General features: G+C 43.0%; 1 protein-coding gene across 3 annotated transcripts in view; it reads left to right on the plus strand.

Moving 5' to 3' along the window:
* Positions 1-13,344, plus strand: part of WARS1 (tryptophanyl-tRNA synthetase 1) — a 41,067-nt gene that overhangs the window by 17,148 nt on the left and 10,575 nt on the right. For all 3 annotated transcript variants that reach the window (XM_012747094.3, XM_076003719.1, XM_076003718.1), the window contains 2 exons: positions 5,263-5,382; positions 8,475-8,657. In XM_012747094.3, coding sequence (XP_012602548.3) covers positions 5,263-5,382; positions 8,475-8,657 — 303 coding nt within the window. The remainder of the gene's footprint in view (positions 1-5,262; positions 5,383-8,474; positions 8,658-13,344) is intronic.

Below are 13,344 nucleotides of genomic sequence, written 5' to 3' on the forward strand. Positions count from 1 at the left end.
AGCCCACTTTCTAGGCAGAATATAATCAAAATTTTTTCTTAATTTGAGATTTAATTCGCATATCATAAAACTCACCTTTTTAAAGTGTATGATTCAGGCCAGGGGTAGTGTCTCACGCCTGTAATCCTAGCACTCTCGGAGGCCAAGGTGGGCAGATCGCTCAAGGTCAGGAGTTCAAAACCAGCCTGAGCAAGAGTGAGACCCTCTACTAAAAAAGAAAAACAAAAAAATTGAAACAAATTAATTGGCCAACTAAAAAAAAATATATATATATATAAAAACTTAGTTGGGCATGATGGTGCATGCCTGTAGTACCAGCTACTCAGGAGGCAGAGGCAGAAGGATTGCTTGAGCCCAGGAGTTTGAGGTTGCTGTGAGCTAGGCTGATGCCACGGCACTCTACCTGGGCAACAGAGTAAGACTCTGTCTCAAAAATAAATAAATAAAATGTATGATTCAGTGGGTTTTAGAGTATTCACAAGGTTGGGCAACCATCACACTATCTGATTCCACAGCATTTTGATCATCCCAGAAAGAAACCCCTACCCATTAGCAGGCATTCCCCATTTCTCCCTCCCACTAGCCACTGGCAACCACTAATCTGCTTTCTTTCTCTGTAGATTTGGGCATTTCAGATAAATGGGCTCAGATAACATTTGGCCTTTTATCTGGCTTCTTTTACTTAGCATATTATTTTCAGGACTCCTACATTTTGTAGCATGTGTCAGTGCTTATTCCTTTTTTTTTTTTGCTTTTTGGGGACAGAGTCTTGCTCTGCCACTCAGGCTAGAGTGTAGTGCCATCATCATAGCTCACTACAACCTCAAACTCCTAGGCTCAAGCGATCCTCCTGCCCCAGCCTGCTGAGTAGCTGGGACTATAAACCCGTACCACCATGCCTGCCTAATTTTTTGTAGAGGTAGAGGTGAGGTCTTGCTCTTGCTTAGGCTGGTCTCTAACTCCTGGCCTGAAGCTATCCTCCCACCTCAGCCTCCCAGAGTGTAGGATTACAGGTGTTTCGCCAACCTGCCTGGCCCTCTTCATTCCTTTTTATTCCTAAATAATATTCTATTGAATAGATATAGCCCACATTTTGTTTATCTATTCATTAGAGAGTGGACATTTGGGTTATTTTTACTTTTTAGTTATCAATAATGCTGTCGTGAACATTTGTGTACAAGTTTTTGAGTAAACATACGTTTTTCATGTCTCTTGGGTGTATGCCTGAGAGCAGAATTAAAGGCTCATATGGTAATTCTGTTTAACTTTGTGAGGAACTGACAAATTTTTCCACAGCAGCTCCATGCTTTTACATTCCCACCAGCAGCACATGAGGGTCCCAGTTTCTCTGCATCTTTACTAACACTTACTATTGTCTATATTGTTGTTATTATTTTGTAGCCTTCCTAGTGGGTGTGAAGTAGTATCTCATTGTGGTTTTGATTTGTATTTCCCTAACAACCAGTGATGTTGAGCATTTTTTCATACGCTTCCTGGCTATTTTTATATCCTCTTTGGAGAAATGTCTATTCAGATCCTTTTCCTACTTTTTAATTGGGTCATTTGCCTTTTTATTGTTCAGTTGTAATAGTTTTTTATATATTCTAGATACTAGTTTCTTATCAATATTATCACTTGCAAATATTTGCTCCCATTATATAGATTCTTTTCACTTTACTGATAGTGTCCTTGGAAGTACAAAAGTTTTTAATTTTGATGAAGTCCAGTTTATTTTTTCTTTGATTGTGCTTTTTGTGTCATAGCTACAAAACTACTGCCTAATCAAAGATCATGAAGATTTACACCTTTGTCTTCTTCTAAGAGTTTTGTGGTTTTAGTATTTATGGTTTTTTTGAGACAGAGTCTCGCTTTGTTGCCCAGGCTAGAGTGAGTGCCATGGCGTCAGCCTAGCTCACAGCAATCTCAAACTCCTGGGTGTAAGCAATCATCCTGCCTCAGCCTGCCCAGTAGCTGGGACTACAGGCATGCGCCACCATGCCCCGCTAATTTTATATATATATATATATATATTAATTGGCCAATTAATTTCTTTCTATTTTTTTATAGTAGAGATGGGGGTCTCGCTCAGGCTGGTTTTGAACTCCTGACCTTGAGCAATCTGCCCTCCTCGGCCTCCCAGAGTGCTAGGATTACAGGCGTGAGCCACAGCGCCTGGCCAGTATTTATGTTTTAGTCTCTGATCATTTTTGTATGTGTGTGAGGTAGGGCTCCAACTTCATTCTTTTGCACGTGGATATGCAGTTGTCCCTGCACCATTTTTTGAAAAGGCTGTTGTTTCCCTGTTGAATTTTTTTGGCATCCTTGTTGAAATCAACTGATCACATATTTAAGAGTCTAATTCTAGACTCTAAATTCTATTCCACTGACCTATTTGTCCTTATGCTAGTACCACAGACTTGGTCACTACACCTTTGTAGTAAGGTTTTTTTTCTTTTTTTCTTCTTCTTTTTTTTTTTTTTTTTGTAGCTAATATTCACCAAGATATAGTAAGTTTTGAAGTTAGAAAATGTGAGTCTTCCAACTTTGTTCTTTTCAAGGTGTTCTGGGTCCCTTGTATTTCCATATGAATTGCTGGATCAGCTTTTCCGTTTCTGAAAAAAGCCAGCTAGGACTTTGATAGGGATTGCACTGAATCTGTAGGTTAGTTTGGAGAGTGTTGCCATCTTAAAATATTAAGTCTTTACACTTACTTTTCAGTGATGTTTTATCGTTTTCCATGTACAAGTCTTGCACTTCTTTGGTTAGATTTATTCCTAAGGATTTTATCCTTTTGATGCTTCTGTAAATGACACTTTCTTAATTCCATTTTTGGATTGTTCATTGGTACTGTATAGAAATACAACTGATTTTTGAATGTCAGTCATATCCTGAAACTTTGCCTAATGTGTTTATTAGCTCTGATATGTTTTTTCGTGTGTGAAATTCTATAGGATTTTTTATATATAGGGTTATGTCACCTGTGAATAGGGACAATTTTACTTCTTCCTTTATAATTTATACTTTTTTCTTTCCTAACTTCTCTGACTAGAACTTTGAGTACAATATTGACTAGTAGTAGTCAAAGCGGGCATCCTTGTCTTATTCTTGATCTTAGATAAAAGCTTCCAGTCTTTCACCATTGGGTATAATGTTAGCTGTGAGTTTTCTTTCTTCGTTTTTGTTTTTCATGTTGTTTTTTGTTTCTTAGACAGAGTCTCACTCTGTTGCCCGTGCTAGAGTACTGTGGCGTCACAGCAACCTCAAACTCCTGGGCTCAAATAATCCTATTGCCTTAGCCTCCCGAGTATCTGGGACTACAGGCATGTGCCACCATGCCTGGCTAATTTTTTTTTCTATTTTAGTTGCCCAGCTAATTTCTTCCCATTTTTAAAAGAGACAGGGTCTCGCTGTTGCTGAGGCTGGTCTCTAACTCTTGACCTGAAGCAATCCTCTCATGTTGGCCTCCCTAAGTGCTAGGATTGCAGCAGGCGTGACCCACCTCACCCAGCCTGGATTTTTATATGTTGATTCAACCTTGCTTTCCTGGGACAAATCCCACTTGATTATAGTGTATAATTCTTTTTGATTTATTTATTTAGGAGGCAGGGTCTCCTGTTGCTTAAGATAGAATATAATCCTTTTCATACATTGTTGGATTTGGTTTGTGAGTTGTTGAGAATTTTTTCATGTGTTCATAAGGGATACTGGTCTATAGTTTGTTGGGGGTTTTTTGTGTGTTGTGTGTCTTTGGTTTTGGTATCAGGTTAATACTGGCCTCACAGAATGAGTTGGAAAGTATTTTCTCTTCAATTTTTCAAGAAGAGTTTGTGAAGGATTGGCATTAAATCTTTTTTGAGCATTTGGTAGAATTCACTAGTGAAACCATCTGGTTTTGGGCTTTTCTCTTTGTGGGAAGCTTTTGATTCCTAATTCATTCTTTTTGCTTGTAATAGATCTGTACAGACTTTAATTTCTTCTTGGGTTAGCTTCTGTAGTTTGTTTCTCTCTAGGAATTTGCCTGTTTTATCAAGGTTATCTAATTTGTTGGTTTATAGTTGTCCGTGGTATTCGCTTACACAGTAATCCTTTTTACTCCTGTGAGGTCCATGGTGATGTCTCATCCTATATTTCTGATTCTGGTAATTGGAATCTTCTCTCTCTCTTTTTCTTAGTCACTTTAGCTCAAGGTTTACCAGTTCTGTTCAGCCTAAATCCAAGTTTTTTACCTTAGCATTTTATGGTTCTTGCTGCCCTTGTAACTGACTTCATTTACTTACACATAGTAATCCTGTTGCCTATTGGCTTAGAGAAGCATAAAACTTGAGGCTTTTGCTTATTCTCAAATTTGAGAATGCCTTTCTAACTCATTTCATCACCTGTAAAATTGGGGATTCAGTGAGATCTACTGTGCACTGTCAAGCTGAAAGGGCTGGGCAGTCACTGGGCTCCCTCGCTAGCTGGATGATTTCCTCCTGGAAACCATCCTCATAAAATATGAGCTCAAGATTGGAGCCCCAGTGAATTCCTGCATGCTTGTCAGGAGCACCTCACCCCGGGACCTCACACACAGTGAGTTCTCAGATCAATACTTCCTATAAATGCATGAGAAACATCTCGTGGGACAGCTTCATTTTTTCTATAAGCCCATGAAAGTTAATTCACTTAGTTGTGAGAACAAAAGAAGTACTCTTTTCTTAAAATTAAGGTCTTTTTCTTTCAGTATTTCAAAAGCAGTAGGTGATCATTCCATGGGAAAGAAATCAAAACTAAACTCAAAAACCAGAATACCTATAATCCTACCAGCCCAGAGATGAGCGCTGGTTGGCCCTTGGCTTGGGAGGTGTAAGGAAAGTCACTTTAGAATGCCATCTGGATCCTACTACCCAGACCTCTGGGCTGTCTGGATTCTTCCACCCAGGATTGTGTGTTGTTGGCCTGGTACCCTCCAGGGAAGTGTACAGGGCACACAGAGTGTCAGCATTGTCAGGAGGAATTCCAGAAGAGTCCCAGTGGCTGTGCAGCTGCATCATCTGTTACACATTATTCTAAACCTGCATGTTTTATCCTTTTAAAACTATTATTCATAAGAGAAATCATTTTACTAGAAGTTTCCTATCATTTATACATTATGAACACCAAATATGATAAACTCTAGTTATTATCCATGTTGTTTTGTCTCTTTATTTTTTATTTCCAAATGAGCATTAGTGCTTTGATATTTTTTGAAAATCACACTATTTCCTTTTCTCTGTTTTCCTGTAGAGACATGAATCAGGTTCTCAATGCCTATGAAAACAAGCAGCCGTTTTATCTCTACACGGGCAGAGGCCCCTCTTCTGAAGCCATGCACGTGGGTCACCTCATCCCGTTTATCTTCACAAAGTAAGTATCGCGTCATATAGCTTTTCTCCCTTCCATAGGGAATCAAGAATGTTACTCACAAACCATGTTTAGAGCTGACAAGACAGTACTATGAATAGTTCATGTTTGCTGAACAACCAAGATGTCAGGGAATCAGTACCTTTGTGGCTTCTGGCCACTTTGTTCCTGGGCTCACTTTAGAGGAATAAAAGTGGTGGCAAGAGCACTGCTTTGGAGTCAGCCAGATCTGTTCCTCTTCTCATCCTGCTCCCTATCCATGTGACCAAGACCCACTACTTCTCTGAGCCTGGGTTTCCATACCTACAAGATGAAAGTGATAATATCAGCCAGGCGCGGTGGCTTGCACCTGGAATCCTAGCGCTCTTGGAGGCTGAGGCAGGAGGATCCCTTGAGCTTAGGAGGTCAAGACCAGCCTGAGCAAGAGCAAGACCCATCTCTACTAAAAATAGAATTAGCCAGGCATGGTGGTACATGCCTATAGTCCCACCTACTCTGGAGGCTGAGACAGGAAGATCACTTGAGCCCAGGAGTTTGAAGTTGCTGTGAGCTAGGCTGATCCCATGGCACTCTAGCCCAGGTAACAGAGTGAGACTCTGTCTCAAAAAAAAAAAAAAAAAAAAAAGGATATTACCTACCTCATAAAATTGCTGTAAAATTTCAAAATAAGGTGTGTGTCAGGAGGATGGCAGGCCTGGTGTCCTAAGAACCTCTGGTCACCTCCTCCCCCTAGTCTGCTGGGAGCGCTCTCTGGAGCAGGCAGATGACCACTGCATGATGGATCCCGGAAATAGGCGTGCTGGGGGCAGCAGGTGAACCAGGCAGGAGCAGGAAGAAGAGCTCATGGGTGCAAGGGGCGAGGGTCGCCTGGTGGGGCAGCCGAGTTGCCAGCAGCCTGAGGTAATTGCCCAGCCCAGCGGAAGAGGATGGTTTGCCCCCGTACCAAGGCCCCATCAACATGAAGAACCTCTGCCATGAAAAATAAGGAATAATTTAGAAGATAATGTACAGTGTGTGTCCATGAGAACGTAGGAGTGGGCTCCACAGAGAAGACATATGTTATGAGATATGTCCTTTTGTTCCCAAAGTAACCACCAGTGATCTTTAAACTGAGTAGGACTTCATGAAGGTTCTGAGTAAGGTGCTTTGCTGCCTGAGGAAGCTCTAAAAATGAAGAGGCCTTGTTTTGATGTATCGCTGGTTTATTTAACTAGAAAATTTAGGGATCTTGTCAGATCTGTTCATGGGGGTATTTTTTTATTTAAACAAGATTGCAAGAAAACAGAGTACAAAAATTAAGAGTACATGACATCACCAATGTCTTAGAATTAGATGGAATTGACCTAGTTGAAGAAAAATCTAAGAACCATATTCGGCGGGTAGGATCTGATCCTAGCAATTTTGGAGCAACAGCCCAACAAAAAGCTACAGGAGGAACATTCTGACTTATTGGCAATGGAAGATACATTGGATGATTTAGTTAAGAATTGTGCTCAGCAGTTATCTAAGAAAATGAAAGGCTAGCATGTGCGAAATACCAAGATACTCCTAGCATTCAAGCCTTCCATGCACAATTGTTACTGTAGTTAAAGCTCTCGCAGAAACAGATTGGATGTTCCAGCTGCAGAGAAGTAGGATCCTATCACAGCTCAAAGGGACTTGTTGAAGTCTACTTGTGTGAAGTGGAGTAGGGCCACACAGGTTTCAAAAGGTCTGAAGGTGTCACCTCTCCATCTGAGAGCCGACATCCAAAACACACTGAAGAAGAAGAAAATCCTCAGCAAAGTGAAGAATTGCTTGAAGGGAGCAACTGGTAGCATTTGAGAATTCATGTATTGAGTTTTTGGGGACCATCCTATGTGGATGGATTATGCATCAGATTTGATTCTCAGAGCACTAACTCATCCCTGTAGTGCTCTTCTTCTCGGTTAGTAGCAGCATTAATGCCAGTAGTACCTTTGAGTAGTTTACTACTTGGATTACTGGATAATTATGGTTTCCACATTTGAAAGCAACTTTATTCATACTTATTCACTGCTTTTTGTCAATGAAATAGACATCAGACATCTTGACTCCTGAAATAACTTCATCACAAGTAATATTACGAAAACAGATGGACAGTTCTTTGTGGACTCTGCCCTTTCCTTCGAGGATTATGTCATATATCACAAAGGAAATTGCCCAACAATAGTTCATGTTTGCAGTTAACTGTTAAAATTAGCCAAAGAAAAGCTATGGGAAGCACTGTTTGTCATCATTGGAGTGACTGGTGATATGGTTTGACAAAATAGGGAATACAAGAGAAACAAAAAGTATAGGATAAAAATGAATTACGTTTTAGAGATTGTGTAAGTGTAGGTCAGGTAATTACGTACATGCGGGTCAGGTGCTCAAAGGAAAGATCTGAGCTCTGTATAGTAGATTTGGCAGGTGTCCGTTTGTATGTGATGATTTACACCATGAGAATAGATGAAGTCATCTACTGAACGAATATAACAGGAGACGAGAGGCCAAATAACATTTATATTTAAGGGGAATACAGAAGAAAAACCTTTCCTGAGAAAGAGTAACGAGGGGGGGACTAAAGAAGGTAGTGTCCTCAAAACCAACAAAGCCTTTGCCAAAGGTGATGGCATGGTTTCTGAGCAGTGGTTCCCTTACTGGTGAAATGTGACAAATATTCTACTTTATAAATTGTTCTGAAGGTAAAATGAGATCATGTAAGCAACATCCTTTTTAAATTGTAAATAGGTCCTTGCCTGCGAGAGTGGCCACTGCGTTGGTGCTCTGGGGCTTGGACCCTGGCTAGCCAGAAAACAAACCTCCTCTTATGTGATTGCAAAAAAAAAATAAAAATAAAAATAAATTGTAAATAAAGTATGTAAAGCAACTAGCACAGAGCCTGGCACACAGGGCCTGTTAGTCAATGAATGGTAGCAGCCCTTATCACTGTTGACAGCCAGATTCCCAGTGCAGCAAGATTCTGTAGGCAAGCAAGTTTTAACATACATTGTAAGTAGGAGCTATGTTTTCAGATGCACAGTGGCATTCCAAAGGGGAAACGAGATGTCAGCTTTCTTGCCCTGTTTCTTTAGGTGGCTGCAGGATGTGTTTAATGTGCCCTTGGTCATCCAGATGACAGATGATGAGAAGTACCTGTGGAAAGACCTCACCCTGGACCAGGCCTATGGCTATGCCGTGGAGAATGCCAAGGACATCATTGCCTGTGGCTTTGATATCAACAAGACTTTCATCTTCTCTGACCTCGACTACATGGGGTAAGGAGAAGGCGCCTGGCTGCCTTTTAAATAAGTAGATGCAGATGTCAAGTCATCATGACCACAGCTAAACCTGAAACATTTGAAATGATCTTAAGGCCTGGCAAATGTTTTTCTTCCCTTATGAAATGTTATGATCTGGCTTATTGGTTTCATTTGCCAATAATTTTGAAAGTGGAAAGTTATGTATATACATAGAAAGGGTAAGTAATGTCAGTATCTTAAAGACTCAGTTACTGCCTTCATAATTATATTTAGAGAAAGGTATGCCCTCAGCCATAGCATGATGGCACCTCAGATTTTTACCTTCAGCTGTGACTGAAAAGCTCTTCTTTGCTATAGTTTCTCTCTAAGGATAGTCTTGCAGAGTTATGACATTTTCGCCTTTCCAGTGTGCCTTTTGCTTCACAGAGAAAAGACTCAGTGGTTACACAATTCCTTCACAGTCTGATATTTTAAATCAGCCATTTAATGGGCCAAAATATTTTATCCTGAAAATCCTGTAAGTTTCATCCCAAATGATTACCAAGAAATGTGTTAGAAAAATGCGACTTTGGTCAACCATCACAAGAAGAAATCTATTTAGCTGGTCCAGTATTTCTTGAGCACCTAGGACATGGTCCTTCCAGTAAGGTGATTCCCCAGGAAGAGTTGATTCGGCAAGTGGAGACTCCATCTTGCTGTACTAAGTGTGGCCAGGTGGCCTCAGCACACCACCACCCCGCCCCGTGTTCTCTCCGTTCCCAGGCAAAGCAGGGTGTGGTGGGACACCCAGGTGGTGTAAGCACAGAGCTCGCCTATCACCACTTCCCCAGAACGTTCCCTTTGTGTGGACTGAAAGCTTTAGACCCATTGAGAGCAACAGATGCCCTAATCTGAAATGTGACCTTTCTACCAGCTAGTAAAATAATTGATTTTCTGATTTTACCTATTAGATTTTTTTTAAAAAAATCACTCTTGTTTCTACCATGTGAGTGTAGAGGCACTGTGACATCCTTGAAAGAAGGGAAACAGATGCAGGTCCAAGTCCTGGCACCTCTGTTTAGTGTCTGTGTCATATCCATGAGAACATAGATGTCATCATTATTATTATTTTCATGGCACTTTATTTCCCTGCTCTCACCCCATTTCTTTTATTTTTTTTTTTTTTTTTTTTTTTTTTTTTTTGAGACAGAGTCTCATTCTATTGCCTGGGCTAGAGTGCTGTGGCGTCAGCCTAACTCACAGCAACCTCAAACTCCTGGGCTCAAGTGATCCTGCTGCCTCAGCCTCCCGAGTAGCTGGGACTACAGGCATGCGCCACCATGCCCAGCTAATTTTTTTTTCTGTATATTTTTAGTTGTCCAGCTAATTTCTTTCTATTTTTTTAGTAGAGACAGAGTCTCGCTCTTGCTCAGGCTGATCTCGAACTCCTGAGCTCAAACGATCACCCGCCTCGGCCTCCCAGAGCGCTAGGATTACAGGTGTGAATCACCGCACCTGGCCATCACCCGATTTCTTAAAACAACCTGATTCAACTGCTTGAACCTCAGCACAGACATGCTGTGGGTTCGGCTCCTCCTTTTAAGGCCAGGCAGCACTGCAGACACTGCACAGCAACTGGTGTCCTTTGATGCAGCCTCTCCCCACCCCACCCCTGCCCATCACACCCTTCATCCCCCACCAGCCAGCTATCACCTAAAACACAGGTCTGATCTCGCCTCCCACTCGCATGCCTTTCCCTATCCTCTGTCATCACATGATGGAGAGAAAGTCCTCACTCTTCACTTAGCATACAAGCCCTTTTGTGATTGGCCCCTGTGATCCTCTCTGGCATCAACTAGGTGGAACAATTTGCAGTTCCACATCCCTCACCTTTGTACACACTGTGCTCTGCCCAGACAATTCCCGTGCACTCTTCTGAACCCGCCGGCCCCAGCTTGGCTGATTCCTATACTTTCTTCCAAATGCATGATCAAGTATCACCTTTTCCTGGGACCATTCCTTACCCAAAGTCAGATTTAGATCCTCCTCTCCAATCCCCCAGCACTCAGTGTCTCCTGCCACGGTGTGACATCCACCCGCCCCACTAAATGGATAAATCACGTGATTCTTGTATTTGTACTCTCTGTAGTGGGAACCCTCCTGGACCTGCAGACAGCAGGAGCAAAGCCAAGTTTCTACCTCACTGAACTTACACGTTGGTGGTGAGATAGGAACAAATAAATACCTATAATAAATATGAATATAATTTAGTGGGTGGATGCATGTTTCTTTACAAACATGGAGTAAAGAGACAGTATGTTAACCAAAAGGATCTGTGATACATTTCCTTAGAAAAGTATTTTATATTTGTTTAATTTTTTTTTTCAGAGACAGAGTCTCACTATGTTGCATAGGTTTGGTCTTGAACTCCTAGGGTCTCAAATTCCTGGGCTCAAACAATCCTCTCCTCCCATCTCTACCTCCCAAAGCACTGGGATTACAGATATGAGCCAATGCTCCTGGCCTATATTCTATGTTGAACCTAAAGTTATGAGAGATGTTTTAAAGGTTAAATCCTGTTTTTGAACTTTACTTAAGAATTTCTGGCCAGGCGCAGTGGCTCACACCAGTAACCCTAGCACTCTGGGAGGCCGAGGCGAGCAGATTGCTCAAGATCAAGAGCTCAAAACCAGCCTGAGCTAGAGCGAGACCCCGTCTCTACTATAAATAGAAAGAAATTAATTGGCCAACTAATATATATAGAAAAAATTAGCCGGGCATGGTGGTACATGCCTGTAGTCCCAGCTACTTGGGAGGCTGAGGCAGGAGGATTGCTTGAGCCCAGGAGTTTGAGGTTGCTGTGAGCTAGGCTGATGCCACGGCACTCACTCTATCCTGGGCAACAAAGTGAGACTCTGTCTCAAAAAAAAAAAAGAATTTCTGGCTAGGCACAGTGGCTCATGCCTATAATCCTAGCATTTTGGGAAGCCTGAGCTCAAGCAATCTTCCCATCTTGGCTTCTTGAGCAGTTGGGAATACAGGCACATGCCACTGTGCCAGGCTATGTTTTTTACTTTTATTTATTTATTTTTTGGAGAGATGAATCTCACTCATGCTTAGCCTGGTCTTGAACTCCTGGCCTTAAGCAATCCTCCCATCTTGGCCTCCCAAAGTGCTAGGTTTACAGGCATGAGCCACTGTGCCCAACCACTTTTTCTTTCTTGAATTTAACTCAAAATCTATATATTTGGCTTAATAAATCTCCTTTTGTGTTTTTGGGACAATGTAGCCAGCTGTCACCCTCTCTTTGAGTAGGAGGAAAGTAGTGAGGCCTCCACGAGGACAGCAGTCAGTGTAGATGCCCCTGCGTGTTTCTGGCCCCTGCATGTGGCCCCAGAGAGGCTTTCCTGCCGAGGCAGTGAGTAATGCAAAGGCACTGGGCTGGGAGTCTGAAAACTCTAGGAGTTCAGACCCAGCGCTGCCCCGCGTGGTTTTGTTCCCCTAGGCATGTCCTTACATCTCTGAGCCCCCATTTTCCTGTGAGTGGAGCTGCATGCTGGTGAGAGACAGCATAGCAGAGGTTGCCAGTGCTCACCTGGGCTAGACCCTGACAGCCACCCCCTGTGTGGCATGTGCACAGGAAGAACTCCCTGCCTGCTCAGCTCAGCTCCTTTGTTGTACAGATATGTATTGTGCGTCTACTGTATGCCAGGCTGATGCTGGGGACACAGCAGGAAACAAAAAAACATTATCCCAACAACTGTCCCGAGTTGTCTTCAGACTGGGAGAGTCAACGAACAGTCAGCAGGGCGATGGTGACCATCGAGCAGTGGCGGGCAGAGGATAAAGGAAGGTCAGGAGGTGAGAGTGCCTGTGCCGCAGGGTTTCTGAGGGCTCAAGTTACTGCGCGTGAGAGCCCCAAGCACGCCTGGCCCTGGGAAGCACTCAGTGGATGTTGCTGGCTGACGTCTCTTCCGGCTGTCAACCCTATCTGAGTGCGAGGGGCAGATGCTCGCTGGAGGCACCTGGTCAGTCACCTGTTTCTGGGAGACATTCAGGTGTATTCACTGTCACCAGAAGCTGTGAGATGCAGTGAGAAAAGCACGGGCTTTGGGGCAGGTGGGCCTAGGCTCAGAGCCCAGTTCCTGTACTCACCAGGCCAGTGACTATGACCCTTCACTGCTCTGAGCTCAGCTTTATCTGTGCAGCGGAGGCCACGCTGCTACTTGAAGGGATCGGGCGTGTTAACATGTGATCAGCACCTAGCGCAGCTCCCGCCACACAAGGTAAACACAGGAAATATCACCTTGCTGCTTTTTTCTTTCTGTCCTTACAGTGGCCGGCACAGGGTAGGGTCTAGAGAAAAAGCTGCCGAATGTAGTAGTCAGAAGGTACAATATAAGAAGCCACTCTGGGTTCTGCCCCTTCTCTGTTTGCTTCATCTTCAGCCCAATTCCCTCTGGTAGCAGATTGGCTGCCAAGATCCAGGCCTTGCATCCACACCCCTCATCATCCAGAAGAGAGAGTCAGGTTGCTTGAGTCAGCCGCTGTGGTCTAGCCTTGTTGCTAGGGATGGGGTCAGTCCTGGGCAGACAGCAGGACTGCCCCACAGTGGAGGAGGAGTGGGGGCCAGATGCTGGGAGGACAAGCTGCCCAAGACAAACCCTCCTCCTCCTCCTGGGGCCCATCAGTTTCCGTCATATATGTCATGCAGCAACAGGCA

The sequence above is a fragment of the Microcebus murinus genome, chromosome 6 (genome assembly GCF_040939455.1).
Source record: "Microcebus murinus isolate Inina chromosome 6, M.murinus_Inina_mat1.0, whole genome shotgun sequence".
Taxonomy (NCBI): Eukaryota; Metazoa; Chordata; class Mammalia; order Primates; family Cheirogaleidae; genus Microcebus; species Microcebus murinus.